Source organism: Cervus canadensis, chromosome 12 (genome assembly GCF_019320065.1).
Source record: "Cervus canadensis isolate Bull #8, Minnesota chromosome 12, ASM1932006v1, whole genome shotgun sequence".
In the NCBI taxonomy this organism is placed as follows: domain Eukaryota; kingdom Metazoa; phylum Chordata; class Mammalia; order Artiodactyla; family Cervidae; genus Cervus; species Cervus canadensis.
The window spans coordinates 6,519,124-6,534,971 of record NC_057397.1 but is presented as its reverse complement, the minus strand read 5'-3'; the positions used below and the strand labels follow the sequence as shown (position 1 = coordinate 6,534,971).

The window sequence follows — 15,848 nt, the reverse complement described above, 5'->3', positions numbered from 1 at the left end:
ATCAAGGCTTGCAGATTGGTTCAATCAGTTCTTTTATGTATTAGCTCCAGTCCTTCTATATGGAGAGGTGTTCCCTCATTTACAGTTTGGATACCCAGTGGAGCCCTTCCTATGGAAGGCTGATTATAATGTTTTCCCGTTAATTATTTTCAAATAACGACTTAGTTCCCTGGTATCTTGCAAAGATGATCAATGAGGTGTTTTTGGTTTTTATCAATAATTTTGAACTCAGATTTAAACACATTCAGTTTGTTTTAATGTGTGGCAGATATTCTTCCTTTTACTGTCCAGATTGTCTTATTTGATACAAATCAGAGTCTCCTCAGGGTGGCCCTAAGTACTTTTGACACACGCCTAGCAGTCTTTAGGCTTCCCAGATGGTGCTAGTGGTAAAGAAAAAGTGGAAGCGAAAGTTACTCAGTCATGTCCAACTCTTTGTGATCCCATGAACTATACAGTTCATGGAATTCTCCAGGCCAGAATACTGCAGTGGGTAGCCTTTCCCTTCTCAAGGGGGTCTTCCCAACCCAGCAATCAAACCCAGGTCTCCCGCACTGCAGGCGGATTCTTTACCAGCTGAGCCACAGTAGTGAAGAGCCCGCCTGCCAATGCAGATGTAAGAGATGCTGATGGGTAGTTTCCCTGATCTTTGGAATGACAGGATGTTCCAGATTTGAATATACTCCTTGACCAGCTCTGGGATCAGTCATTTCTCCAAGGAGTTGTAGTTCCTTTTAAGTGGGACACGGTATCAAAGGCCAAAATATGTGTGTTGGGTAAAGTGACTCTTGAACAAACCCATCAGAGGGTGTGATCAGAGAAATAGGGTTGTTATTGTGGAACATGTGTTTAGGTTTCAGATTTCAGACTGACATTGGGAAGTCGTTCCACAATCCCTCCTCCACAGCACACTCCTTTATTTCTTAAAAGTATAGTGTCAAGACAGCTGTGGGCATGCCTGTTACGGGCCAGGCACTGGTCCTGTTCTCTACTTCGAGGATCTGCTTCTGATCATAGGAGCCAAGGCGATCTCCCAGCTTTATGTTATAAATAAGGAAGCTGAAGCTCAGAGAAACACAGTGATGTGCTCAAGCTCAAACAATTAATAACTGAGAGAACTAAGATTTGAAATGAAGACCTTTTTGACAACCAATTCCATCCATCACAAGTGGATGTTATATTAAATGACAGATGAGAGGAATCCAACACTTAGGCTGATGAACAAGTCAAATGCTTGAGGTGGATCTTGGAGTTCAATTTGGAAACAAAAAGTGCCTCTAAAATCTGGCAGCATGCCCCAGGCCAGTAATAAACTGTCCTTAGCCCTTTCCTTGAGAAGTAAGTATTCAGCCTCAGTAAGGAGCTACTGTGGTAGGAATGAAATTTGGATGTATGTATATTGGTCCACGGGTGCCATTGACCTTCATCTTGATGAAAGCTCATGGAGGGGGAAGTGACCTCTGAGTCAGGGAGATTCCGGGTGGGATTCTGAGTCCATTGTCTTCTCTTAAAAAAAAAAAAAATACTTATTTATGTTTAGCTGAGCTGGGTCTTCATTGCTGCACAAGGGCTGTCTCCAGTTGCAGAGAGTGGGGGAACGCCCTGATTGCAGCGCTTGGGCTTCCCTTTGCGCTGGCTTCCCTTGTTGCAGAGCACGGGCTCGACATGCACGGGCTTCAGTAGCTGAGGCTTCCGGGCTCTGGAGAAGAGGCTTGGTAGTTGTGGCACACGGGCTTAGCACGTGGAATCTTCCCAGACCAGGGATTGAACCCGTGTCCCCTGTCTACCATGCTTGGTGTATGTGAGGCTCCCAGTAAATATTTGCAGAGCACAATAAGGAAATTATTTCATGTATTGCTCTTATAGAAATCTTCTATGAGGGTTAAAAGGGCTGTTTGTGTTTCTTGGGAGGATTTTTTAGGTTGATACGAGTAACGTACTGGAGTAGGAAATGGCAACCCACTCCAGTATTCTTGTCTGGAAAATTCCATGGACAGAGGTGCCCGCTGGAGCTCCATGGGGTTCCAAAGTCCATGGGGTTGCAAAGAGGCCCACTACTGAGCACACACACCGCCCCCCCCACCCCCGATCCCTGCATCGAGAGGCAGATTCTTGCCCACTGGACCACCAGGGAAGCCTGGAGCCCGCTGTCTTCTTACCTTCTTGACTTAGTTCTCTGGAAGTTTCTCCTACTTTAGTGCTCAACTCTACACTGAGAACGATGCTTATTTTATTTTATCAGGAATTTCTGGGATGTATTTAATGGGCAGGCTTTTAGGTTACCTGGTCTGTCGTACTGTCTGGGGCCTGTGCCTTTGTGTGAAATCTCTGCTCCCTCTTCAGATATCTCGGAGGTTCTCCTGGGTGCCTGGGACCAAGAACAGGTGGTGGGACTCACCCCACTTGGAGAGGGACTCGTGATGTGGCTTGGGCTGGTTCTTTGTCTCTTCTGGCCTTAGTTTGATCATCAGTGATGAGGATGATAACACTTGATTTTCAAGTTCTCATACCATAAAATTTTAATTTTAGCAGCATGCCGTGTGCTGGGCTCTGCTGTGTCCCGGCTGTTCCCGGGACTGAGTCCTAGAGAGTGCGTGCTGAGCGCCCCCAGGGCAGAGGAGAGAGGACAGACAGGCCCGGAAGCGCTGGCAGTACCAGGCCACCCGTCCCAGACGGGGTGACCCAGGGGCTGGGCACCGGTTCTAACGAGCCCCCTGGCAGAGGCCTGGGAGACATCCAAGGGTGCCGACATCTGCACTGAGAACCCATGTGTGGCAAGGAGAACGTGTCCAGGCAGGAGGGCAGGGCGGCGTCTTCTCTGCAGATGCGAAGGCCTGGGGCCCAGGGCCAGTGCCGCTGACTCGGGGCCTGCCACTCAACACTAGTGCCTCAGGCAGTGTGTGCCTCTGCAGTGCAGCTCGGGAAGCCAGGTTGTAGGCTGGTCCCACGTGTGGGAGGGCAGATCCTGGTGTGTGTGTGCACACGTGCACACGTGTGTCTGTATGCATGCGTGCGTGTGCAGGAAGGGGCACCACTGCAGCATCAGCCACACAGCCCACTCTGGGGAGTCCAGACGTGCCCCTTCCCCCGCCCATCCCCCCCAAGCAAGCAGGGCACGCAGCACAAGAATGCTGAAATGCGGGGTCCACTCCACACCAAGGCTAGAGATGGGCTAGGCATCAGATGCCCGCTGGGTGCCAGGATGGGGCAGCACCAATGCAGGGCAGATGGAGAAGGTTCCAGAGGGATCCCCACACACAGCGGTAGTGGGTGCGTGAGAGAGGGGGTGACGTTGTGCCTTACAGATGCAGGAAGCCCTTAAAAAGAATGACTATTGCCATTTACAGCAACATGGGTGGGCCTAGAGAGTGTCATAGTGAGTGAAGTAATTCAGAAGGAGAAGGAGAAACATCATGTGACATCCTTTACATGTGGACTCTAAAAAGAAATGATACAAATGAAGTTACAAAACAGAAACCGGCTCACAGACTTATGGTTGCCTGGGAGAAAGGATGGGAGCAAGGGACAGTTAGAGTTTGGGATGGCCATGTACACACCGCTGTATTTGGAATAGATAGCCAACAAGGACCTACTATACAGCACAGGGAACTCTGCTGAAGGTTATGTGACGGCCTGGATGGGAGGGGAGTTTGGGGGAGAATGGATACGTGTACATGTGTGGCCGAGTCCCTCTGCTGTCCACCTGAAACTGTCAATCAACTATTCCCCGAGACAAAATAAAAAGTTTTTTCTTAAAAAAAGATGGGAGGGCGTTGGTTCTTCCTCAAGGACCTAGCCTCAGAGATAAACACCACAGCACGTTTAAACAAACGTTTCCCTTCCAGTTTGCTTACTCTCTTGTCTGTTTGTTTCTTAGGGCCCCTCTGGACCACCGGGAGAGAAAGGTCCTCCGGTACAGTATGACTTAAATACAGGGCTGTGTCTTGATGGGAGAAATTATGCGCTAATCAAAGCCATTTGAAGTTGGAGGAGCCAGCAAAGACAGTAGTTAAAAAAAATCTTTAACGTTACACAGTGCAGACTCTCCAAGACCCAGGCACTCAGCTGTGGAAAGGTGGAGGCGGGAGGCGGGTTGTCCAGTGCCGTGAGTTCAGTGACATCCGGGGAGACCGGCGCTGTCTTTGCTTTTTGCCACCTCTGCTTCCCTCTAGACGGACAGCTGTGGTTTCATGCATGTCATCACGTTGCCAGAGGAAGCAATTTTGAATCCTGGCTTCACTGCCCCCAGCCACAGAGCCAGGAGCCCGTGAGGGCGCTCTCTTAATCTGTGAGGAAGGTCTAGGAAGATTTCCTGTAGGAAGTGAGATCCATAATTGAAAGATGATTTGGGCCGACTCCTGATACCGTCTGGAAATTATCAGTAGGATGGCAACGACGTTCCAATAAAAAATAGTTAACAGTCACCTGAGTGCCGAGCTCTGTACTGGGCCTCTTGCAGGTCAGTCTGTCCCGCCGGCGGGCCCCCGAGGCTGGTAACCAACGTGCGCCCGGGGTGAGCTCAGGCCCGTCTCACTGCAGGAGTAGGAAGGGGGCCTGCGAAGGGGCCTGGGCAGTCGGGCTCACGGGGGAGGTTTTCCGGAGTGTTCTCTCTGTGTGTTGAAGACAGCCGCTCCTCAGCCCAGGCTGCTCTCAGGTATCCACGTTCCATCAGGCTGCTCAGAGCACAAATGGTTGGACAAGGAGAACCGACCCCAGGAAAGGGGGCCCTTGGTTTGTGTTTTAACTGTTGGGGGATGTCTTCTTTTTCTTCAGGGATCTCGAGGCCCACCTGGTTTTCCCGGCCCCCAGGGACCAGCTGGCCAGGATGTAAGTAAAGGCAAGGGGTGCAGGTGACCCCGCCATCCCCTCTCCCTGTCTCCCTTGACCAGGAAACCCCTGGAGGAGCTGTTTTCTGCACTGAGCCCCACCCGCTCCCCCAGGAGCTTGTTGTGTGTCTGGCTTCTCCGTTCACTGTGACCTCCAAGCGTGTGCTGTCTGCTTGCACTCCTTTTGCTTCTGTGTGATGCTCTCAGAACCTTGTAAGTTCCTGGGTGCATCCCACACAACACCTCCTGCTGTTTCGCCCTCCTCTTTTTCAAAGTCGGTCCTTCTGCCTGTGTTTGAAAAAGACGGCCGGAGTTGAAGATTAGATGTGTGAGTGTGTGTCCACATGTGCACACACACGTACGCACTTTCAATTTTGTGTTTTGGAAAGGGCTTCTGAGCGGGGTAGCTCACTGCTCTGAGCATTGGCCCGGTTGATGTACCCTGAGAGGCTCGGGGTCTGAAGCTGAGGTCAGAAGCCGTGGGCTTTGTTGGCGCCAGTCTTGACGGTCGGGCGATCTGTTTTCTCCTGAGCTGTGCTTGGCAGATAGAGAGGTTGGGGGAAAGGCTGGGCAGAGTGGATCAGGATGACGTGTTTAGCAGAGTTAATGTTTGCTTTCTCCCTTCTTTTAGGGTGCACCAGGAAATCCAGGAGAAAGAGGGCCTCCTGGCAAACCAGTATGTCATCTAACTCTTCTGGATGAATCTTGACCATCAGGGGTTCAGCTAGAATAAAATGCAACTCGGATGGCTCAAGAAGCTTTAAGAAGGGGCTTTTTACAAAGCTGTGGGCGGAGGGAACTAATCAGAGGTGGCTGTGATGCCCAGAGATAAACATGGAGGGAAGCCAGAACCACCTTGCGCTCATCTTCAGAGCCAAGAGAAAGCCGGAATGGTGGGGAAGGGACTGCCAGATGGGAGCGGAAATTGCGGGTTCAGAGCCACTGCCAGGAAGCCTGGCCAGAGGCTGAGAGGGAACAGTGCCCCCCAGCCCCGGTTTCCCTGTGTGCCTCTCTTTGGTCCAGCTCACCTGAGCGCCAGAGGCAGGTGAGTCCCCTGATACACCCCCAGGACTTGGAGCAGGACTGAGAGGGATGGATGGGGACCTGGGGGTGAGCAAATGGGCAAGAGCCACTTCTTGTCCATGGCTAGTTCCTCACTGGCCCGTGTCCTGCCCTTTTTCTCAGTAATGTCAGTTCCTTCTGGTTTCCCCCCTTTTAGAGTAGAAACTTTCTTCTCTCATAAGGAGAGCTGCAGGGGCTTGTGCAGAACGAGACAGTCCTGAGCGTCTGGTCCCGGGCATCATGGCCGTGCACTCGGCTCCTGCAGGCGTCCCTTGTGTGCAGTGCATCAGCTCTGGGAACCCAGCCCCCAGATTGTTACCAACACCAGAGATGCTCCGAAGGCTTAGCCACCTAACCAGGCTACCGGTGGGCCCTCCAGGGAAGGAACAGTGAGGATGAGCGGGTCTGGGTGGGCAGGAAACCGCTGGGAAGACACAGGAGAAATCAGCCCTTTGAAACCTGCTGCCCAAGAAGGAAGAGACAGTGGCAGCCACGACTGGGGAGTCCCAGGCCTCGAGACTGGCTCCGGAAACCAGGGAACTCCCCTGGGCAGAGGCTCGCCCTCAGCATGGCTGGCTGTCTGCTCTGGGAGCCCAGCCTGCCGCAAGTGCCAGTCAGGCAGAGACCCAAGGCCTGGAGGCCCCTGAGGGTGAGAGCGTCTGTCTCTGCCTCGTCCAGGCTGCTGGGCGCAGCAGACACCCGGAGGGGCATCCTGGTCTCCTAGAAGGGTCCTGAAACTTCATTAAGACCTGCCAGAGGGATGACTGAAAAGTCTTGCTGGAGGTTGGGGGTACTTATTCACATGCTCCTCCTCCTCCACGGAGTCAGATTTACAGCAGCCAAATAAAACTCCAGAATCCGCCCCGGTACCCAAGTGCCAGGCCCTGGTGAAGTGAGTGGAAGAGTTAAAGTTCAGGCCAAGGGCTGAAGGGTGTCCAGATGACCTCTGCCAAATCCAGACCTTGACACCTCTGCAGAGAGAAGTGTGTCCGCAGAGTCCAGCGGACTGGATGGGCTAACCCTGACGTCTCACAGCTGGTTTCCGGCAGACAGAGAGCATCACTCTCTCTTGACTCCCTTTAAGTTCACAGAACACACTCCCCCAACATGGTCCTGGGTACTGCTGAGTCACTGTCAGGGTCCCTGGTCTTGATAATCAGACAAGTCACATTCTCAGGGGTCTCCAGGACTCCCCTCAGGTTCAGTGACTCACCAGAAGGGCCCCCAGAGCTCGGGAGAGCTGTTACACTCAGGATGATGGTTTAGTCCAGGAAAGGAGCCCCTGAGACACAAGGCTGGACCTCCACATGTCCCCGCCTCACACTCGGCTTTCCCAAAAGTTGTGTGTAATCCGAGTCCACGGGGGTGACCCTGAGTGGTCTTGAAATTCAGCAGGGGTTGCCATTGACGGACGCTCACCCAGACCAGGCTTGCCTTCCTGGGTGGTCTTGGTCACGCCACCGTCTCCCGCCCTCCCAGAGGTCAGACTGACACTCCCTGGCCCCAGGCCCCCACCTTAGACGACATTGTTAACTGCATGGCCCAAGGCCCTAGGTAAACAAAGGCACTCTTCTCAGGCAGGGCATTCCAAGGACAGTAGTCATCTCTCCAGAGCAGCTGGGACCATTCTTTGGGATGTGCAGGGTTGGGACAACCAAGGCCTCTCCTGCGGTCACCAGCCCTCCGAGGGTGGACAGTGGGCCCTGGGTGGGGTTCCTCCAGGGCTGCACCCCTAGAATCCCTGTAGCGGGAATCCCCTGTCTACACCCGGCTGCTCTAGAAAGCCTCTGGTGGGGATTCTTGTGCTTAATGATTGATTAAGGTGACGCCTGTTAAGATGGAAGGAAGCAGGGCATGGTGGGCGAAGAGGCAGTTGAAGTTGTGGGTTCAGCCGGCATCCAGCCTCGGCCTGACCCCACTGGGAGCACTCGGGTGTGAGCAGTGAACAGAGTTGGCCCGTCGGGAAGCGGCTCTCACTCATCCCCACGTCAGCCCGTCAGTGGCTGTAGCTGGCGTCTCTGTGACTAGCCAGCCAGCGTCCTGGCAGCAGGTGGCTGGTGCCCAGGAGGTAATGAGGGCCTGGGCAGGGCACAGACTGTCTCTCTGCACCCCTGCACTTCCCACCCATCAACCACCGACTGGCCACGGCCCCCGCACTGGCCTTACTCCTGTGTGTTCAGACCTCTCTCAGGAGGCCCACAGAAATGGGTCATAACAGGGTATTGATTAAATTATCCCCCAGGGCACACTGTACCTAGACGGGAAATCCACCCCTTGTTCTCGCTCTCCTAACTGATGCCCAGCCGTGCTCATAGAACTCTAACAACTCTGCAGAGGGCTCAAATGTCAGCAGAAAAATAGCCCCCAGAATGCAAGGCCAGCAGTATAAAAATATCCCAATTTGTAAAAGAAAAAAAAAAAACCTCCCAATTTGGACAGTATGAATCTTATGTTATTAACTTGCCAGGGGAAAGCATGCAGTATCAAAATAAAACCCCTCTCCCCTTTTAAAGTTTTACTCAATTAGCATGTGGCACAGGTTGGCCTTCTTTCCCGGGGTTGGTCTCCGATAACTAAGGGTGTTCTAGGCTTTGTCCAGCAGTTGCAGCCTAGGCGAGCTCTCCCTGCAGGCCAGGGGCCCCTTCAGAACCTCTGACTCTGACTCAGTCCGACCCCAGTCTCTCTCAGGTGGCGTCCTCTTGCAACCCAGGGCAGTGATTGAATACTTGAGCATTTCAGCTCAGGAAGCATGGCGTACACCCAGCCAGTGCCAAGGTTATCCTGTGCAAACGTACACAATGCCTCTGCCACTGTCTGCAGCCACAGGATGAGGCAGAAACCCCATGGAGTCAGGGAAAGTGGGGCAGCCAGGAAATTGTCTCTGTAACAGGCTAGACTGGATTCACAGTTCATAAACCTGACTCAAACTTAATCAAAAGGAACCAGCCACCACAAGGCTGATTGTGGTCACCGGCTTCCCACGTTCTGGAGGAAACCTGCCCCCTTCCCTCTGGACAGTGGGCTCTTTGGCACTCCTTGTCCACTGCAACTTGCAGAAGTTTGCAGAGTAGCACGCCAGTCTCCAGTCCTTACTTAAGAATCCCTCTTCCCCCAGCCTCCACTCCACTTGGGCTCCAAGCTGGCCACGGTCATTACACGCCACTTCCCAACTCACCGTGGGTTTGAGTGTGAACTCAGTGACCTGCAGACTCCTTCACACCTTCAGAGGCTTTGATTTCTGAACTCTCCTTCCTGAAGTTAGAGACTTCCAACTCATAAAGACGAATGAGGCTTAAAATGTTATTTCACCTGGGAGAGCTGAAGGAATTGCTTTAGATTTGTACTAGATTGTGAATGACAGTGGCAGCTATTACCCATCTGGAGTAAAGGACAGCCTGCCCCTTTGTCTTCCGCAGTACCCATAGGACCTGCTGGTGGTGATAGAAGGGGAAGGAGGGGCCAGCAGGAGAGAGAGAGGCCCAGAAAGACCAGGACCAGAAAGTCTGATGTTAGTTAGGACTGCTCAGAAGAGTCTGCCTGTGGTTCCCAAGTGTGGGGCATAGACCAGGCTCTTTGTGTCCTGTGTAGATGGGTCACCTGTAACAGCCACATTTTGAAGTCTGCTCACTGCAGAAACATGGGATGTGCAGTGTGCACGCATGTGTGTGTGTATGTATTTATTTATTTTTACTTTGACAGGGCCCCTCTTCAGTACTGTCTCCAGGGGACGTAAATCTCTTGGTGAAGGTAAAAACATAAATGTGCATGCGTTTTGAGAGTTGTGACGGGGAGACTGGCGATGTCAATAATATGGTCCTTTTTTTTTTTTTTTGGTCTGAGCAACTACATTAGAGTATAAACAACTATAACAACATTTCCTGAGAACATGCTGTGCCAGCAATGCGCTAAAATCCACTGTCCAGTGCAGAAGCCACTGGCCACATGTGTGAATTTAAATTTAAGTTTAATGAAAAAAATGATTCCAGTCTTTGGTCACACTAGCTACATCCTAAGTACGTACTTGCCACCTGTGGCTCCTGGCTGCTCATGGTCTGCAACCTGCCAGGCCCCTCTGTCCATGGGATTCTCCAGGCAAGAACACTGGAGTGGGTAGCCATTCCCTTCTCCAGGGGATTTGAAGACTATCCTGGTGTCTCTGCGGTGCAGTCAGTCAGCACATCTGGCAGTAAACCGGAAGGTTGGTGGTTTGAGCCCACCCAGGGATGCGTGTCACCCTTTATAGGGCTTCCCCGGTGGCTCAGACAGTAAAGAATCTGCCTGCAATGAAGGAGACCCGGGTTTGATCCCTGCATCGGGAAGATCCCCTGGAGAAGGGAATGGCAACCCACTCCAGTGTTCTTGCCTGGAGAATCCCATGGACAGAGGAGCCTGGTGGGTTATAGTCCACGGGGTCGCAAAGAGTCAGATAAGACTTAGTGACTGGCACTTCGTTTGTTAGAAACCTGAGTCACCATGAGGGTCAGTGACTTTCTGGGAATAGAATCTTGTCCTCAGTGAGTCCAGAGACTGACTTTGGACCCCGCACAGGACTGCGTCCTGGGGTTCTGAAAAGACAGACCTGGGCAAAATCCAGCAGGTTGGGTGGGGATCCTGCTGGTGCCGGGTCCAGGGCGCAGGTGCCGAGCGATGGAGTGAGCTGCTGGGCCCTTGGCCAGGCGGAGTCTGGATCCGAGCACAGATGGAGTTCATTGTCAGAACCACGGCACCCTCTCCCCGGGGCAGGGGACGTGAGCTGAGAAGAGCTCGGTTGAGATAGGGCGTGGAGAGTTGGCTGCCTGGGAGCTCGGCCAGGGACCTCGGGTCTTGGACGGAGAAGAACGGGGGAAGGCAGGACCGAGCGGGTGTGAGATCTGTTTCTGGAAGAGCCGTCTTGTGGCCGCGCATGTGGGGGACCATTTGCTGCCTCTCTTCTCAGCCTTGGTCTAAACTCTGGATGGAGCCTGGCCCTGCCTTTTGTGTGACCGCCCCCTTCCTCGTCTCCTGTCTTCTAAAAACCTCTTGGGAGGCATCTGAAAGCACCTGGTTCTTGCGTGAGAGCCAGGGAGGAGAGCAAAAGGAAAAAGGAAACCGCAGAAGCCTGGGACTTTTCATCTCTCTGGCACATTGAGATGCCTTGATGGAAAATGATACATTTTATTTAAAAATGAGGAGTGGAGCAATCTTTCTTGATTTTTACTGACAAGAGGGAGATTTTTTTTTTTTACAACCAGGACATGGCAAGAAATCTATCTATTGATTCAAGTCTTGTTTAGTACAGGCTTTTTAGTCTACGTGGTTTCTCCCTAATTCTGTCCCACTGGAAGACATTGGGTTTGCCTTGGTTCTTGCCCCCCACCTCCCCTCAAGGATTCCAGCCTCAAAGTGTCCCAGTCTTTAAGGCATGGATAGCAGGAGTGACCGCTGTATGCTTTATGGCTGCAGCATTGAGACAGACGTTTAGTCAAACTGATACTTCTGTCCTGCAAAGGATGTAGCCCTGATCCTCTGAGCAGCCAGGAACTGCAGAGAGAATGTGAGCACCTACCTTCAGGGAAGTACCTGAGACTCCCTGGCCTTCCAGAGCTGCGCTTTGCCTGGAAACTCTGCAGACGAGAGCCTGGTCCTCGTGGTTTGCCCAGGTCTGCAGCGTCACTGCCCTGCCTCCCTAGTGTACAATCACCCACTGCCATCTTGGTGTCGGTTAAAGCCTGATGGGCTGTCTGGTCCAGGTGGCTGGTGGGGGAGACCCTCTCTTGCTGAGAAGGCATCTTTGATTACAGAAAATTTGCCTCATTCTGGTCATTGGAAGACTGCCTGAGTAGAGACTTCGTATTCTAAGAGTTCCTGTTTACTGAACTTCCATGGTTGGATCTGTGCCCGGGAGGTCATCCTCAAGGATGATACCTCCCCGATGGATGCCCCTCTGTTAGACAAAACCCAGGATAAATATTATTTCACCCAATTCCTGCCAACAACCTAGTTATTGTTGTTGTTCAGTTGCTCAGTCATGTCTGACTTTGTGACCCCATGGACTTGCAGCACTCCAGGCTTCCTTGTCCTTCACCATCTCCCAGAGTTTGCTCAAATGCATGTCCATTGAGTCAGTGATTCCATCCTACCATCTCATCCTCTGTCGTCCCCTTCTCTTCCTGCCCTCAATCTTTTCCAGCACCAGGGTTTTTTCCAGTGAGTCAGCTCTTCACGTCAGGTCGCCAAAGTATTGGAGCTTCAGCCTCAGCATCAGTCCTTCCAATGAATATTCAGGGTTTATTTCCTTTAGGATTGACTGGTTTAATCTCCTTGCTGTCCAGGGAACTCTCAAGAGTCTTCTCCAGCACCATAGTTAGAAAGCATCAATTCTTTGGTGTGTAGCCTTCTTTATAGTTCAACTCTCACATCCATACATGACTACTGGAAAAACCATAGCTTTGACTATATGGACTTTGGGTACTATTACCTGTTGCCTTTTGCAGAGCAGGAGGTGGGCATGGATGGGCCAGACACTTGTTCAAGGTGACAGAGCTGGACGGTGGCAGAAACAACGCTCACTCCCAGTGTGACCAGCTCCAGTTCCTCATGCTCTCAACCCCTCTGCTATGTGCCTTCATCTTTGCGTGTATCCAAGCTTCCTGATGCAAGACAGGCAGGTAGTGAGTTCCTTGGCTGTCAGCTAGAGGTTTGAGGTGTAGGCTACACACTTGACATGAACATGCACTGAGGGTTCAAGAATCCAGCAGAAGTTCAGGTGAGATGATCTAGAGATGGTTTCTGTGCCTGGCAAGAGATTGCAGAATCCCTGCAGGTTTATGCAGTTTTGAGCGCTTGCTTTGTCTGCTGTCCTGCACCAAATACAATGACACAAGGTTTGCTGAAAATTTCTCAGGAAATAGGAAGGGGATGGAGGCAAAGGGGAGTCTGCATTGACACATTGGAGCTCGCAACATGCTAGATGCTTCACACGTATTAAATTTTGTGCTGTCTCCTAAGGTAGGAGAAAGAACCTTGTTAACAGATATGGAAGTGGACTCAAAGGAACTAAAGTGGCTTGCCTGAGATGACTCAGTTAAGTGGAAGAGTTGGGAGCAGAATTGATGATCAGGTCATCTCTCTGATCTGCCAGTGGGACAAAGGGAGGAAGATTAGAGCTGAAACCACAGGGATGCACATGGCAGCTGAAACTCCTGTGTTCTCGCCATGGATTTCTCCCAAGAATCCGAGGTTCTCATCTCACGGATAGGGAGACTGAGGCCTGGAGAGGTGTAGCTGTGACTGCAAGTAGGCAGAGGCTTCACTGTGGTCTGGGTGAGCCCATCCAGCTGGACACAGAACTCTGGCTGGTGATGGGGAGGGAGAAAATTCCACCTGTGGGTCCTCTTGAGTTCCTGTGGTGGGACTAAAAATTGACACAAGACATTAACAGGAGCAAAATAAGTTTTAATTTGTGCACATGGAGGTCTCCTAGAAATGAGACCTAAAAAGTGGCCAAAACAGGCAGCCTTTATACTTTGTAGATAAAGACATAAGACATTTGTGAGGAACTGACAGGGCAAAGAAACATAGGCTGTGGGTGCTTAATTAGTGAAAACTTTAAGCAGAGCTTGGATTCAGGGTAGTAAATGAAAAATGAAGATTTATACAGGCTTCTTGGCCCTGAAATCCCTGTTTCTGGGGATAAAGGTGTCCTCCCACCTCCAAATGCAGGGAGGGCCCCTTTCACATGAGAGGTTTATTTCCCATTTTTCAGTTTATTTCCTATTTTCAGTGAGACAGAAGTATCAATGTCTGTCTTACACTGGCCATTTCTTAAGTAACTTTAATTCACAATAATTTATATGCCACTGAGACATGTTTGGGGGCAGTCCGCCTGGGTCCCAGTGCCAGTATCAAGATGACTCAGGTGTCCCAGATCAGGAGGGGCTGGGGTCCCACGGGCACCAGAGCCTTGGTGGGAGAGCGGGTCAGGGGCTGGTCTCACCCTGTGAGCACTGGATTCCAGGACCAGGTCCGTATGTTAAGTCCAGCCCCACCTCTAGCAAGTCTGGGGCTGCCCTGGCCATCAGGGAACAGTGCTCACAGAACGTGTGACTAAGACACACTCAGGCTGACTTATCCGCACCAGAAATTGACAAGAAATCGAAAAGTAGTGAGGTTTTGTCTCAGACATGATCGCTTTGTGCTGTGGATCTCACTGCACCCTCCAGGTCCACAACATCTTAGTGTCTGGACGTCCTTCTGCAACCAGCCTAGCTCCGCTTCCGTGCATCCTGTTTCTGTGGGTGCTCTATTTCACAGATGTATCCGAAACAACTATAGAGATGATCTAGGAATAGACGAGTTTCTCCCTAGTCTGTCACCCTTCCAAACAACAATTGAGAACAGCGCCCTTCAACTTATCTCATTTGCCGTTTCTTCACATACCCAACATGTAGCAGCCTCAGCATTTCAGCCAGCTTCTGAAACCACCCACTAAAGGAAGATGGCTCTAAGCGTGCGGAGATCAGTGGTTGGTGGTTGGGTCAGCTGGGCCCCTCATTACAGAGTTCAATTTGCTATAAATCAAACACACAGAGATAAAGCAACTCTACTTCTTCCTCAGAGAGCTCACACTTTTTTTTTTTTTTTTCGGCATGGAGCTATAAAGAGACCACCTCAATAGTGAGACAGGAATATCCCCAGTGTGAAGCAATCAGGAGGACTTCTTGGAGTAGGATACCTCTAAAGAAACATCAAAGACTGAGTAGGCGTGAGCACCTAAAAGGAAGGTGGACTGCTCAGAGTTGCTTTTTTGTTGACGAGAGCCCGTCCATCCTGAATTAGAGATCAGGATGAGTGCCGGGTCACCTGAGACATCACCCCCGTGAACGTGAGCAGGTCTTTGCCGACCTCTCCAGTGGAGCATCCCAAGGGCCCGAATTAGCGTGTTTGCCTCTGTCAGTTGCTGCCATGGATCCATGAGCTCTTCAAGACGCTGTTTACTGTGGTCTCGAAGCAGAAGAATGCAGCGCCCAACAGCAAGGGAGCCACTGGCTGAGTACGTGAATTCATAACAACAGCCGAATGCTCTGGAAGTGATCTGGCATTGTTCTGAGAGCCATCCTTGTTTTACTTTATTTAACTTTTGTCACAAGGAGGGAATAGGGGGAAAAGACAGGAGTAGAGTGAAGGCATGGAAGGAGCACCATGGTAAAGAATCGCCGGCAATGCAGGAGACATGGGTTGGATCCCTGGGTCCGGAAGATCGCCTGGAGGGAGACATGGTAACCCACTCCAGTATGCTTGCTTGGGAAATTCCATGGACAGAGGAGTCAATGGGGTCACAACGACAGCAAAACGAAGGAGCAGTCCAAGACGCTGGGGTGTGAGTTGGACGAGAGGGTGGTCAAGCCAGTGAATTTCATTTGGAGTTTACTGTGCTCTGAACTGTAAGATCTGGGGATGACACAGACAAGCTCGAGAACTGGTTCCCTGGGCCTTAAATTCACTCCAGGAACAGAACTCACCTGCCACAGAGCTGAGGAGCAAAACTCCATTCCAGAGAACCTTAATTAAATACCTACTTTGGACTGAGAAGAGCTTCCTTTGTGGCTCAGCTGGTAAAGAACCTGCCTGCAATGTGGGAGACCTGGGTTCCATCCCTGGGTTGCGAAGATCTCCTGGAGAAGGGAATGGCTACCCACTCCAGTATTCTGGCCTGGGGAATTCCAGGGACTGTATAGTGCTTGGGTTTGCAATGAGTCGAACATGACTGAGCAACTTTCACTTGGACTAAGAAGAATGACAGGTGATACTTGGTGTGTGTTACAGTGAGCAAGACCTTGCGGAGCAGGGTTGCCTCTTGCGTTCTTTATTTTGCCTCTTTGTTCAGAAACCACTGAGATAAACCTGTGAGACAGAGAATTCAACTTTCAGCATTGTTTTGGGACAAAGCATGCTGTTTCTTACAGTACTAAATGCTTGCTT

At 51.3% G+C, this 15,848-nt stretch overlaps 1 protein-coding gene across 1 annotated transcript in view; it reads left to right on the top strand.

The window, feature by feature from the left end:
• The window catches only part of COL22A1 (collagen type XXII alpha 1 chain), a 221,792-nt gene that overhangs the window by 162,500 nt on the left and 43,444 nt on the right, over positions 1–15,848 (top strand). The window contains exons 41-44 of the mRNA XM_043483931.1: positions 3,878–3,913; positions 4,774–4,827; positions 5,458–5,502; positions 9,588–9,635. Coding sequence (XP_043339866.1) covers positions 3,878–3,913; positions 4,774–4,827; positions 5,458–5,502; positions 9,588–9,635 — 183 coding nt within the window. The remainder of the gene's footprint in view (positions 1–3,877; positions 3,914–4,773; positions 4,828–5,457; positions 5,503–9,587; positions 9,636–15,848) is intronic.